The 15,078-nt window shown below is 41.0% G+C and overlaps 1 protein-coding gene and 1 long non-coding RNA gene across 2 annotated transcripts in view; one reads left to right on the top strand and one right to left on the bottom strand.

Moving 5' to 3' along the window:
- pcdh15b (protocadherin-related 15b) overlaps nt 1-15,078 on the top strand; it is a 799,002-nt gene that overhangs the window by 611,221 nt on the left and 172,703 nt on the right. The window contains exons 25-26 of the mRNA XM_059653150.1: nt 13,171-13,311; nt 13,447-13,559. Of these exons, the coding sequence (XP_059509133.1) occupies nt 13,171-13,311; nt 13,447-13,559 (254 nt within the window). The remainder of the gene's footprint in view (nt 1-13,170; nt 13,312-13,446; nt 13,560-15,078) is intronic.
- LOC132210787 (uncharacterized) overlaps nt 13,687-15,078 on the bottom strand; it is an 84,669-nt gene continuing 83,277 nt past the window's right edge. Inside the window, exon 4 of the long non-coding RNA XR_009446984.1 lies at nt 13,687-14,309. This is a non-coding gene — a long non-coding RNA (uncharacterized LOC132210787). The remainder of the gene's footprint in view (nt 14,310-15,078) is intronic.

Here is a 15,078-nt window from a genome sequence, read left to right as displayed (position 1 = left end):
CTTGAGAGCAGATGCGGCGGAGGTGAAGGAATTGGAAATAGGGAATGGCATTTTTACAGGAAGGTGGGTGTGAGGAGGAATATTCTCGGTAGTTGTGGGAGTTGGTAGACTTAAAATGGTATTGGCTTCCAGGTGGATGCCAGAGATGGAGACAGAGAGGTCCAGGAAGGAGAGAGAGTACTTGTTCTCTGTTTGTAATTTAATCAAGTTATGCCTGCTTGTGGAGGGGGTATTTGGTTGCTGTCATCCTCTTTCGTTGACTGGGTCTAAGTGCCTAGCTGGTTTATGGTAATAGAGGAAAACCACTGACAAGCCTCAACAAGAGGTTCTTGTCTTAGGCACATCCTCATTTATTCCGTTACCACAATCGTAAACAAGTTACATTGGTAAGTTAAACATGGTTACAAAGACTACAAGGAGACCTGGGATAAGCAGACTGTCATTTTCAAGATCCTAAAATAGTCTGCCTTTTCCTTGCCCAACTCTTCATGGCATCATCAAATTGAGTGGAGCTCAATGCAGTCTCCTGTGATAACTCTTTCAAAATCATTATCTTGTGCGGCAAAGACAGAGGAAAATGTCAAATACACCATGACGGGACTCAATCCAGCAATATTTCTTATCATGTTTTCACTCTTGAGATGCTTCTTTTGCCTTGAAGAGGAATCTAACACTTGAAAAATTCACTGACTTCTACTAAGCTGCCACATATTCTTAATCTTTTACGTTTTGAATTTAAATTTCTCGCGCCTGCCACACTTTGTGTTCCATTTTCCTTTACTCTCTCTGTCCTATTGGAAATATCTTTCAATCAGTTTTCCACTCCATTTCCTTTAGGAGGTCCTATTACTTTAGCAACAAAATCTTTTATTAGCTGATCAAACGACGAGATTACCAATCCGTCACAATGTTTCTGTAGTAATTGCTATCAGGTCAGCCGATGGGTCTCATCGAATATGAATCTCCTGATTGGGGCTGTTAATTTGGCCCAATCAAGGAGCCCTGTCTGACAGATAAAAACAGGAATGTCAAACATCCTGTTCACTGGACCTGGCTGTGAGTGTGTCCGATTGAATAAAAATCCCCATATTCTGAAATACTGGGCCAAAATTCTATACTTTGCAAATAACTTTTCAAAGTTAAGGCAGCTGGGCTGTGCACTAGGAAAATTACACAGATAGAGATAACAGCTTGGAACAATTGCTCAGCCTGAAAATCCAGCTCATGCCTCAACTCTAAACGAACAATTAACCAGACCGAAGAAACCAATTTAACCCAGACATTATGAAGCGTTTACAGATACCAAGATATTCAACTTCAATTAATATTCATTTGTGGAAATACTGGACATTCCACTTAATCAAAATACATTTACACGTCCTCTTAACCAATAGGAGGGCAATTCACCTCAAAGGGCACAACAGAAACACATTGGATAATACAGATTTGAGAGGAGATAACGCAGCACATAGTCTGTAAAACTGCTAGCCCTGAGGTGTTGGGGAGAGAGAGAGATAGATAGAGAGAGAGCCTTCCCAACAAGTTCCCGCAGAAACAGTTTCCCCACAGACTCCAGGCTTAACAAGCAGCTTCGGGACGTAGAAACACAGAGGCTGAACAGAGAAGCTGAATCAAGAAGACAAAGAGCATCATCGCAACAAAGGACTTGCGAGAGGGAACAGGGTGGCAGGGAAGAAAACCAAGTGCCATCTCCCCACAACTACCCCGAGGAGAGGGATGCGAAAGAGCTACCGCCCAGAGAGTGATCCCACAGACATCTCCAGAAGAGGGATCCCAAACAGCTACTCTTCCTATGAGCTATCTGCACAGCAGTCTCTCTGAAACACCAGCTAAAGCAAACATGAACAGCCAGCTGTATTTTAAAATCACATTTATCCCCAGTGTGAGTTTATACTCTTGAGAACCGCAAAGTATCCCACCTAGCTAGCAGGGAGGGGAAGGTGGTTGGTGACTGGGCAGGGAACCCGAGCTAGGAAGTCTGATTAAAGTGTCTTTAATTAAAACCCTGTTCTTTAGCTTCTAACAGCATTTAATCTGTGTTTAATTTTTTTTCTTGTCAAAGACAATGTTGTTTTGAACATAGAACAGTACAGTACAGTACAGGCACTTCAGCTCACAATGTTGTGCTGACCATCATCCTATTCTAAGATCAAACTAACCTGCATACCCTACATTTTACTGTCATCCATGTGCCTATCCAACAGTCGCTTATATGTCTCTAATGTTTCTGACCCCGCTACAACCACTGGCAGTAGATTTCACATGCCCACCATTCTCTGTGTAAAGATCCTACTTCTAAGGTCTCCCCTATACCTTCCTCCAGGTATCTTAAAATTATGCCCCCTCGTGATTGGCATTTCCGCCCTGGGAAAATGTCTCTGGTTATCCATTCTGTCTATGACTCTCATCATCCTGTACACCTCTATCAAGTCACCAGTCATCCCTCTTCACTCCAATGAGAAAATCCCCAGCTCCTTCAACCTTTCCTTGTAAGATCTGCCCTCCAGTCCAGGCAGCATCCTGGTAAATCTCCTGTGCACCCTCTCTAAAGCTTCCACATCCTTCCTATAAAGGGGCGACCAGAACAGAACACAATACTCCAAGTGGAGTCTAACAAATTTTTATAGAGCTGCAGCGTAACCTCACAGCTCTTAAACTCAATTCCCCTCCTGATGAAAGCCAACACACCATACGCCTTCTTAATAACCCTATCAGCTTGGGTGGCAACTTATAGGGATCTATGGACGTGGAACCCAAGATCCCTCTGTTCCTCCACACTGCCAAGAATCCTGCCAAACACTTGTATTCTGCACTCAAATTTGACCTTCCAGAATGAATCACTTAACACTTTCCTGGGTTGAATTCCATCTGCCACTCTTTGCCCAGCTCTGTATCCTGTCAATGTTCCGTTGCAACATACAATAGCCCTCCACACTGTCCACAACTCCACCAACCTTTGTGTCATCAACAAACTTACTAACGCACCCTTCCACTTCCTCAACCAAGTCATTTATAAAAATCACAAAGAGCAGAGGTCCCAGAACAGATCCCTGAGGAACACCACTGGTCACCGAGCTTCAGGCTGAATACTTTCCATCTACTACCACCCTCTGTCTTCTATTGGGCAGCCAAATCAGTATCCAGACAGCCAGATTTCCATGAATCCTATGCCTCCTTACTTTCTGAATCAGCTTACCAGAAGGAACCTTATCAAATGCCTTGCTAAAATCCATATACACCACATCCACTGTTCAACGTTCAGCATTTTGCTTTGTCACATCCTCAAAGAATTCAGTAAGGCTTGTGAGGCATGACCTGCCTCTCTCAAAGCCATACTGACAATTTCCAATCATACTGTGCTTTTCTAAATAATCATAAATACTTTCTCTCAGAATCCTCTCCAATAATTTGTCCAAAACAGAAGTAAGACTAATTGGTCTCTAACTTAATAGTGTACTTAATTACTGTGCTCTTATTTGTTTTGCATTTGCCTTTTTAATCTCTTGTAAGAAATTCACCTTTGTATTATCCCATATTTAGTATGTTTGCCTTTTATTTCTTGTGATATACTCACTTCTGTATTTAATAAACACAAAGATTCTTTTGCCCCTGAAACACCTATCTACTGCCGCCTTTAATTCACATTCCTAAATTCAGTCAAGTGTCAGAACCAGGGATCTGGAGGTGATATGAATCACCTAAAACAGTAGCAGTTTTACTGATCACAAAAGTGTCTCTGCCCGACACATCAGCTTTCCTGCTCCTAAGATGCCGCTTGGCCTGCTGTGTTCATCCAGCTCCACACCTTGTTATCTCGGATTCTCCAGCATCTGCAGTTCCTATTATCTCTCCCTACAAGGGAGTTGGATGAGTGTCAAGGACTTCACACATGTAAATAAAGGGTGACTTTGTGACAGGATACCAGCCATTCTGGAGTAATTTCAGTGTATATCTCACCCTTGTTCTCTTAATTATCTGTGCATTTCATTAACTTAACAGATGAAAGATGAATGTGTGAAGGGTTGCAATTTCTGAACTGATACCTCCTTTGAGCTGGGCATCTCTTTGGGATCAGCCCTCAAACAGGAAACATGTCAATGTGACAACCCAGAAAGCTGAATTAAAGATAACAAGGTGTAGAGCTGGATGAACACAGCAGGCCAAGCAGCATCAGAGGAGCAGGAAAGCTGATGTTTCGGGTCTGGGCCCTTCTTCAGAAACTGGGGAGGGAAAGGGGATTCTGAAATTAATAGAGAGAGAGGTGGAGGCGGATGGAAGGTGGATAAAGGATAAAGCTGAAGTAAATCCTTGGACTGCGAAGGAGATTGAAAATTTAAAAATTGATTGTATTAAATACAATATCTAACCTTCCTATTAATTATAATAATCACACAATACTGAATAATCTCTAGATATAAATCATTGCAATGCAATCTAGCTGACTAGTCATTGTGGGTTATGTTCTAACCATGGGGAGCCATTAGGTAATAAACAGCAATACTTATAAAAATGTTGGCAAGCCTGCAGCAAGGTATAGATTCTGTATAAAATGTTATTACATTTTGGATACTGCTACCTCATTGATTATTAAAGATATATGAGTAAACCAAACTGAAATGAACTATTATTGGTTTACTCATTAAAGCTGGAAAGAAAGAAAAACTTGAAAGTTTCTGCTTCATTTTACTGAGGTTTCTTTAATCTCGAGGGGAAGTTTTGTTTAATTTGAGACAGATCCCAATAAGACATTGACCATCCTTCTCAAATAACTGTTCCCCATCAGTGCTGCTTAAGTAACTAACTTCACTCCAAAAACATATGATTATTGTAGTGTGCAGGATGAGACCAATCAGCTCACCATGCCTGCACTAGCTCTTCAAATGAGCAACAATACCTCATGCCAATCTCCTGTTTTCTCCACTTCCAAACCTTTTCTCTCCAAATAGCCATTTGACCACAATGCACCTGATCTGCCTCCCATCTGCCCACTCCACCAACTTCTCAATGTCCTCTTGGAGTTTCACTGTCCTCCTCCTGGTTTACAATTCTTCCGTATTTAATGTCATCCGCAAACTTTGAAATTGTACCCTGCACAGCAAGATCCAGATCATTAATATATATAGCAGGAAAAGCAAGGGTCAAAGTACTGGCCCTGAGGAACTTAATTACAGCCATGCTCCTGCCCGAACAATATTCACCGACCATTGCTCTCAGTTTTTTTATCACTCAGCTAATTTTGTATCCACTTTACCACTGTTCCTTCTATGCTATGACCAAAAGCTTTGTTCACCAGTCTGTTGTGTGTCACCGCATCAATGTTTTCTGGAAATCTACGTATATCACATCAACGACATTACTGTCGTTGAGCCTTTCTCATACCTCGTCAAAAAACACCAAGTTGGTTAAACATGATTCTCCCTTCAGAAATCCATGCTGACTTCTCATCAACCCATCCTTTTCAACATAGCTACTCATTCTATTCTGAATAAGTGTTTCTAGAATGCCCCCCCCCCAACAAAGTTAAACTGGCTGGTTTGTAATTGTTGGGCTTATCTTTGTTCGACAAAGAGTGTAATGCTTGCAACTCTGCAGCCTTCAGGTGCCTCCTCAGAGTCCATGGGAAAATGAAAAATTGTGGCCAGTACCCATGCAATTTCTACCCTCACTTCCTTCAAAATATTTGGATAAATTTGAACCACTTCTAATGTACTGTCAGCTTAAGTGCTAACAGTTTACCCAGGCTTCTTCCTTATTAATTTTGAACTTATCTAGTGATAGAGATTCTCCTCTGTCACTTTGGCCTGGGCAGCATCCTCATCTTTTGTAAAGGTAGTGGAAAGTATTCATTTGCAACCTTATCCATGTCTTCTTGCATCCATGTGTAAATCCCTTTCTTCCACTGCGATGCAGGAGTAAGTAAAGGGCATGGAAGAAGGTGTTCAGGCCCTAAAATTAGTGAACTTGATATTGAGTCCTGAAGGCTGCAGGGACACAAGTGTAAAATGCAGCACTGTTCTTTGAGCTTGCGCTGACCTTCACTGGACAACTGCAGCAAGCCTGAGACACAGATGTTGGACAGGGAGCACAGAGGTGTTTGGAAGTGGCAGGCAACTGGAAGCTAAGTGCCATTTTTGTGCAAAGATTGTAGGTCGCCCAGTCTGCGTTTTATCTTCTTCATTTAGGAGAGACCACATTGTGAGCAGTGAATGCAGTAGGCTAGATTGAGCAAATCACTGCTTCACCTGCAAAGATTGCCTGGGGCTTTGGATAGTGAGGAGTAAATGGGCAGTTGTAACACCTTCTGAAATTGCATGGGAAGGTGCTGTGACAGTGCGAGGAGGCGGGGACCAATGTGTCCTGGAGGGAATGGTCCCTGTGGAAGGCTGACCAGGGAGGGGAGCAGAATGTATGCATGGTGATGGCATCGCACTGGAAGTGCCAGAAACTGTGCCTTATGATCCTTTGGGTGTGCAGGCTGACGGGGTGGTGAGTGATGACCAGAGGCATTCTATTGCTGTTGTGGAAGGGAAGAAGAGGAGTGTTGGGCAGAAGTGTGAAAGAAGGGTCATGGCTAAAAGCCCTACCAGCCATGGTGAGGGGAGAGAGGGATTCCTCAGTTGAGGAAAAAATTGGACATTTCTGAGGTGAAAGGTGCATAATCAGAATAGACGCAATGGAGACAGTGAAACTGGGAGAATCAAATAGATTTTTGTTCTCCCCTTAATAGAACAGCTTCCAGTTGTTTGCCAGTTCAACACACCACTGAGTTCCCTGTTCAACGTCTATTTACACATCCAAATTCCAGGAGTGTCTTGATTATCCCTTTGTGATTCCACCGCTACAAAGCATTGCAAGTTAGTTTACGTCATTGTGTGCACTTCAAATTACCCTTTTCAGCAAAAGGTGGTGAAATAACGCACTTCTTCGGGACAGCAAGTTAGTTAATTTAAAAAAGAACTGTTATATTAGTATTTTAATCCATGAAGAGCCAGAAATACCTCTGGAATTTCTGTGCAATTTTTTCTGATCTACTGATGTATCTTCGGAGGATAGGCATAATTACCAGAAGACTGCATAAGTGGCTTAATGTGCCAGTTGATGCATTTTTGCTGAAATTGTCAGCACTTTCTTCACTGTCAGTAATCAAGAGTAACCATTGGAAATCTATGATTTCTGAAGCAATATATTGCAAGCATTATGGTCCACCATTCATTGTCCCTTTCTCTCAGCCTTCAGATTTCCTGTGCCCGCTGTGATCTCAGGCTCATTTCACACTACATTAGTTGGAACAAAATACATACTCAATTCTAAACAGGCATTTGCCTACTATTAGACTATTGAGAGCAGCTCTCTATGAAATAATGAGGGAATCTTTCAACCCAACTTGCTCTCGGTGTGATTTCCATACGTGATTGTTCATTTCCTATCACATGAGAAACCATAAAGTTGTTCTTCAATAATAATATGATATCAATTGAGGTTCATTGATTTCTGAGGTATTTATCATTAGTATAACATTAAAATGGTTTTTATTAGATGACTTGGGGATCCATTTCTCCTCCACTTGACCAGAAATGGAATGACAATTTTTTTTTGAAGTGAGTGTTTGTTTGTTATTATATCTAGTGACAGGCATGACTGAATAACTCAGCAAGAAAACAGGATAATTAAAAGCTGCATTACGCATGGATTTAGGGCTTTTCTTGACAATTTTACACAGAGATAACCTACATTCCTCCTTATGATGAAATGTTGGTAATATGACAAGTGTTTTGCTGGACTTGTATTTAGACACTTTTGTTGATTTGATTTGGCATTCCTCTTATCACCCTTCATCCAGAGAATCACTCTAATGAACTTTCACTGCATTATCTAAAAGGTAAATATAACCTTGCTTAAATGTGGAGATTAACTGCACACAACATCTCAAGTGAGGTCTTAATAAAGCTGTGCACAAATAGAATAAGACATGTTGTTCTTATACTTCAATACTTTTGCAATGAAGGACAACTTACCACATGCCTTCCTAATAGCTTGCTAAACCTGCACGCATACCATGTTCCCTCTACTATATAGACATCATAGGAATATGGGGGACAAGATAAGGGTATTCAACCCATTGGGTCTACTCTATCATTCTCTCTCTATTCCCTCATAAGTGTTCTACTCCTCAACTCAACTTCCCTGCTTTCCCTTCATATCCTTTGCACATTGAACAGGAAACAAACTGCTTATAAACTTAGGTTGTGGAATTAATTGTCACAGTCATACAGCATGGAAACAGGCCCCTCAGCCCAACTTGTCCATGCCAATCAAGTTCCCTAATCTCAACTAGTCCCATTTTCCTATACTTGACCCATATCCCTTCAAACCTTTCCTATCAATGGACCTGTCCACATTCTTTTAACTGTTGTAATTGTACTAGCCTCTTGCGCTTCCTCTGACAGCTTATTCTACACCACCCTCAGTAGTTCCCTTTTGCTTGTAGCTTTTCGTAAATAAGACCACAACATTAGCCAACCTCCAGTGTTCTGACATCTTATCCATGGCTGTTGATGATACAAATGCCTCTGCTAGGGCACCACAATTCTTCCACAACTTCTCACAATGTCCAGAACACACTTGATCAGGTCTCTGATCACAACCGACTTTGATGCATTTTAAGACCTCCAGCACTTCCTCTTCTGTGATGTGGACTTTTTTTGAAGACATCACCATTTATTTCCACGAGTTCCCCAGCTTCTGTATCTTTTGCCAGGGTGAATACTGACACAATATATTCGTTTAGTATCTCACCCATCTCCCGTGTTTCCACGCATAGACAACCTTGTTGATATTTAAGGAGCCATATTCTCTCCTGAGTTACTCATTTGCCCTTAATATGCTTGTCGAATCTCTTTTTGGATTCTCCTTAACCCTGTTCGTCAAAGCTATCTCATGTCCCATTTATTGCCCTCCTGATTTCCCTCTTAAGTTTACTCCTTCACTCCCTTTTACTCCTCAAGGAGTTCACTTGATCCCAGCCGTATATATCTGACATATGCCTCCTTTTTCTTGACCAGCGCCGCAATATCTCTAGTAATCCAATGTTCAAGTCTTGCCCCTTTTCTAGTAGGACCATCCCACAAATTTATTGAAAAAGTTTTCCTGAATACTCTTAACAAAGTTCTCCCCATCCAAGCCCTTAACACTATCCCTGTCTATGTTTGGAAAGTTAAAATCCCCTACTATTACAACCCTATTATTCTTACAACAGATAAAATTGAGTTGATGAACAGTACCATCTTGTTTCAGTAGAGTGTCGCTTGAATGGTGGTTTAGAACCCTAAAGTAAATGATGTGGGTGAGTTGTGATGTTCTAGTGCTAGTTCAGGTCCGATGGACCTCTCATTGCTCAGACGTGTCCTTCTACCCCTCATGTGGAGCTGGTCTCAGCTCATCATGCTCTCCATCAATCCGATGTCGGCAGCTTTAGTGTGACTGGGATTGGTGATAACTGCTAGTACTGAGCAAATGACATTGAGCAGGCATTCTACAATCGACCTGGACTGACCAAAGAGACCAGAATCTCAATGGGCTCATCATTTTAACACCAGCGAGGGGATTCTGGGGTCATATTGACAGGGCAAGGTTGAGGAGAGGGTGGGTATGATTTAGGAGAGAAGCTCCTGAGCCAGGTGGAGGCTTAAATTTAAAGGTCTGGAGAGGTTAAAACTCCCTACCTACTGTCACTTTTGCTTGCAGTCTGTGAGGTCAAACCTTCACTTTGCGCAGAAGCTTCTCACATTGCATATTAAGTCAGCATGGTGACAGCGTAAGCCCTTTAAATGGGGACTAATTGCATTCACAAATGCCTCAATTTGCCCTCAGTTGGACTGTTAGTTCCACGAACATAAAATTGCAGTAGTGAGCATTTGGAGGGCAAAGAATCGTCTTTACAGATTCCCCTTGTCTGCCTTCCTGTCCAGAGGTGACAGCCCCTTTCTGTATTTTTCCGATTGCTCCCAAGGCATGCCCTACAATTATTACAGCAAACAGTGACTCAGAAAACTTTTGCAGTCAATTTAACATTTTTATTGCTTCCTCAAAACCTGAAATTCTAGTTATCCGTTCATCAAAGAATGAATTCTGTAAAAAGGTATGTAAAGCTGTGCGAATGTAGAAAATGCCTAGGAATATAAATCTGTCAAGTGTTTAGCCTTGCTTTATTTATTGTCTTGGAATACTGAGAGTCTAACTGGAAACTATTTTCTCTTCAGTTGTAAAAGACAAGTTTATATTTGATGAGCTGAACGTTGTTCAAAACATATCTAGATATCTACCTATTATAATTCAGCACCTAATCATTGAAAGAAACACTTTCTGAAGTTCAAAACTGTTCAGCAACCAAATACACTTTTAGAATTCATGTGTTATAGGAATGCTGACAGGAATTGACTGACTGGAGGGCTGATTGGGATTGCGACATTGATTTCATTGAGGCAGCCTCCACAATAGGCAAGTCCCCTGCAATTATCTGTCCAGCGTCACAGTACCCCCTGGCTTACAGACGCTGAGGGATGAATTCCTACCTCCCCTGGTTACTGCAGTCCAATCAGAGGTCAGGAACAGTAGTTGCTGCTAGTAGTGTTCCAACATTTAGCCCAAGGATCTCTGCTGAATTCCTGGACATGAGTAAGTGCTGCGGGATAATGGCCACAGGAAGGGAGGTCATTAGAGAGGGGAGCAAGCAGGATTGGACATAAAGGTAGGGGAATGGCTTTCAATGGGCCCCAGGTCTTCTCCGTGCCAGCCTCCCTCAATCGCGCACTGAGTGTTATTAACAAGGACCAGTCCCTCCCCCGGTGAGACCACAGGCGAACCTGATGAGGTTTGCTCGTCAATCTTTGAATGAGGGCCCAGCCATTCTTAATTTTTTTCATTAATCTGTTTTTCTAATCAGCCTGATCAGAGACATTATTAGACACCTCAGGGGCACCTGTAGGACAACATCTCTGTTCCACAAGAGGGCCCCCACCATCCTCATTTTGTTCCTTGGCCACAATTGAGTTTTGGTGGACTCAAGAATCATTGGAGTCCTGTGGATTGTTAATGAACATTATTGATATTTACCTAATTGAGAGTGGGATTCCTGCATTAGGCCCTTCCCACCCCTAACTTAATTTGAGACAGTATTCTCAACATCTTATATCCAGCATAGATCGTCCCACCAATCCATCTGAGCTTCCACATCATCATGGCATGGCATGGTTAAGTGAGTATTGGCCAATTCATTTGATCCTTCCTTAAGTGCAGATGTGTATGGTTGCAGCCCGTTAGTATTAAACTGAGTAGGTACTTATGAATTATCATCATGTTCAATGGATCAAGGCTGATGTAATCTTATAATTCATCTGACAGCATTTCTAAAATCTTATCATTTGACTTCTTCATTTTTTTGGCACAATTGCTTTAAAATAAAATGTTGCAACAAATAATAGGTTGCTGCCTTGTTTTGACACTTAATTGATTGTATCGTCTCATCTCGGCCTCTCATGCTGTCTCTCCAAATGCCATCTTCCCATGTTAGTCCCATTGCACTCTTGCTATTTTCTACATTTTCCTCACGGATACATTTTTTTTAACCAGAGTAGCTTTGGTTAAGTTCAAATCGCCTCCTGCTGATTCTGCTTTTCACTAATCCACCACGAGCGCACACGCACCATAGCAACAGTTAGAGATTGGATATCCACCAGTTCTCCTGCTCCAGTCCTCTACACACCATAGGTGCCTTCATGTGCTCTTCAGGCAGCAGGCTAGACAGTCTGAAGGAGGAGATTGTTAGGTAGCTACTTGGGTATCAAAAGAGTTGAATGGAAAGTGATTAGGTCATGGGGTTCCAATTGATAGGCTCACAGAGAAGCCAAGGAAGACAAAGGTGGAGAGGATTCAAATGGAACCTCAGGACTGAAAATCTTCAAGTGGGCTACGGCGGGAGATGGGGCCCAAATCCGTGGATGCTTAATAAGGCAATTTGGAGGATCAGAGTCAGGCTCTCCTCCTCCTATCCCACTGCTGTAGAGTCATTTATCTGTAGCATACAGTCCTCCTCACCTTGCTTGAGCTGCTGGCTTTCTACAGAGATGGTGAGCTCAGCTGGCCAGAGCCAAAGCTGCAAGAGATTAAAAATCTTAGGCATGCAGCATCGATAAAACACCTAATAAAGTCCCTGCCTCCTCTCAAAGTGGATTGGTTGCTTGCCTCCTCATTTCTCCTCTGTTAAGACTGGTAGAAGGTGGATTTGAGATGTATTGGGTTTTAATTTCTTTAATTTTTTTTCAACTTCCTAACTGACCAATTCCCACCGACTCTAACGATTCAAACTAGCCCCATGTTGTCTGTGGAATAGAAAAGACTGTTTGTTAGAAGTTGTAGAATCAAATAATTAAAGTGGAACAGGCATTACACAATACTGGGATTACATTATGGTGTCAGTGATAATTTTAGCCAATTCGTATTCAAAACAGGTGCTGGACAATAAGGTTTTAAATAATATTGTTCCATATTAGGGTTGGGTATAGTTATGTAGATGAGGTAAAAAATGTAGCTATTAGGTTTTTCTATTCTGTTAACTGACCTGGATCAAGGTGAAATTTGCTTGAAATTCTCCCTGAGTATTTTGCCAGCCTGATCTCTGAAGAAGATCTCTTCCTTATTATTTCCATTTTTTAAATTTGCATTTATTCTTAACTGACAAAAAAATGACGTCACTTCAGATGATCTGACAGCATAACCTAATGAAATGCATTGGTGCTGGTTTGATAAATTCCTGATTGGAATGTACATTGCTATAAAGCATGTAGAGAGGAGGAACCTAGATTTGTACAGTTTCTTAATATATCCTTAGGGGATCCCCAAAGCACATCACCAATCACTTATTTCTGCCAGATAGACACTGCTACATAGGCAAACATAGCAATCAGTCTCAACACTGCAGGGTCATAAAAATAGCATATGAGGGTCAGTTCATGAAGATGTTTGCCATTGACATGAGGAATTTATTTGTCTTAGTTAGCTTTAATTTGTTGAACTAATCAAGAAATGACTTTAAGTTGAATTTTGGATTAATTATTTTACTCTGTACTTTTTTCTACATTAATTTGAACACAGGGGAGTCCAGCAAGCAGAGTCAGATATAAAGTGAATATGACAGAATTTCCATACAGTGCAAGCATATTTGAAGTGGAAGAAGAGACAGGACGGGTGCTTACTCGAGTGAATCTCAATGAGGAACCGAGTACAATTTTCAAGGTAATGAAACCAAGAAACCTCTAATGCATTACACAAACTTTGTTTATTTTTCAGTATCACTGTTACTTTGTTTAGGAAGCTCAAAAAAAATTGTAATGTGTTTCTGACTTTCTTTTTCTCTATTGTTTCATTCAGCTGGCAATAATTGCATATGATGATGGAGAACCAATAAAGTCTAATACTACAATAGTGGAGATTACTGTACTTCAGCCATCAGTAATTCCACGTTTTACACAGGAAGATTACAGGTACTAAGTACATTTACAAACTGTAGCTATTGAATTTGTATTTTTAATGTTTGGTTACATTATTCTTGCATTCAAATGGTGAATGAACATAAAACAAATAAAAGACTTGTATTTTCATAGTGCCTTTCACATTTACAGGATGTCCCAATGCACTTTATGGTCAATGAAGTAATTCTGAAATATAGCTATTGTTACATTTGTAGCCTACATAGCAACAAATTTGCATAAATTGAGCTTCCATGAACAGCAATGTAATAATGACCAAATAATATGTTTTTGTGATATTGATCAAGAATAAGTATTGGTTATAATTCCCCTGCTCTTCTTTGATACACCATTTTCTTAAACATTTATTTAGAGTGCTGTTGAGGCCTCAGTTGGGTATCTCATCAGTGGTACAGAGGCTCAGTGGTTAACACTGCTACGTCACGGCACCAGGGACCTTGGTTTGACTCCACCATCAGGTGACTGTGTGGAATTTGCACAATCTCCCTGTGTCTGTGTGGGTTGCCTCTGTGTGCTCCGATTTCCTTCCATCATCCGTTGACGTGCAGGTTAGATGTATTGGCCTTGCTAAATTGCCCATAGTGTTCAGGGATGTGCAGGCTGGGTGGAGTAGGCATTGGACTTACAGGGCCATAAGAATAGGGTAGGTTGGCGTGAGGTGTGTGTGAGTCTAGATGAGATGCTCTTCAGAGGGTCGTTGTGGACTCAGTGGGCCAAATGGCTTGATTCTTCACTGTAGGGATTCTGTAAAAGAACAAAGCAACACCTCTGGCAATGTAGTACACCATCAGTACTGTTCTGAATTGTAATCAAGGTTTTTTTGTCTTCAAGTCTTTTAAATAGAACTTGAATTGAAAACTTCTGACATCAGGACAAAGTGCTACCAACTAAGGCATGGGTATTATGTACAAAATAATAGATGAAATTAAGCCAAATCTTTAGTTAACTACTAATCTATCGTTACAACCAAGAATAACAAATGAAATACATCATGTGATTAATAGGCTTGTCGAACTTTGTTGTGACAAGCTGTGAACTTGGGGTGGATGAATTTCTGCTTACTCAGTTAGATTTCTTCACTAGACCTGTAATTGGCTGGCTGCCTGTACCCCAGATCCTTTTGTTCTTTCCACCATATATTCTATATACCTGACTTTTTTTTTCCATTCAGTAATGTTCCAATGGTTCAATCAATCAATTTGTAGAATGAAAACTTAATCATGCCTTTACTCTGAGGACAGCATTTGCAAGACTGGTTATGTCATAGTGACATCAGGAAATGAAGGCTGAGTTTGGAAGGCAGCAGTAGTGTGCCCTCTCACTGCTTTGTTAAGATTTACATTAATAAAGCCTGTTGGCATTTATTCATGAGAGTGTCGAGTACACCTTTCCATCCTAACTACATTTCCAACTTTTGTACGAATATGTTCTCAATACCTCATGCTGGATGCACCTATAAACTTGTACACCGCAAAACTTAAAAGGAAATAATGTTATCAGATTCTGTGTGCAT

This window comes from Stegostoma tigrinum, chromosome 20 (genome assembly GCF_030684315.1).
Source record: "Stegostoma tigrinum isolate sSteTig4 chromosome 20, sSteTig4.hap1, whole genome shotgun sequence".
Classification (NCBI taxonomy): domain Eukaryota; kingdom Metazoa; phylum Chordata; class Chondrichthyes; order Orectolobiformes; family Stegostomatidae; genus Stegostoma; species Stegostoma tigrinum.
The sequence above is the reverse complement of the archived record's forward strand: the minus strand, read 5'-3'. Positions and strand labels throughout refer to the sequence as shown.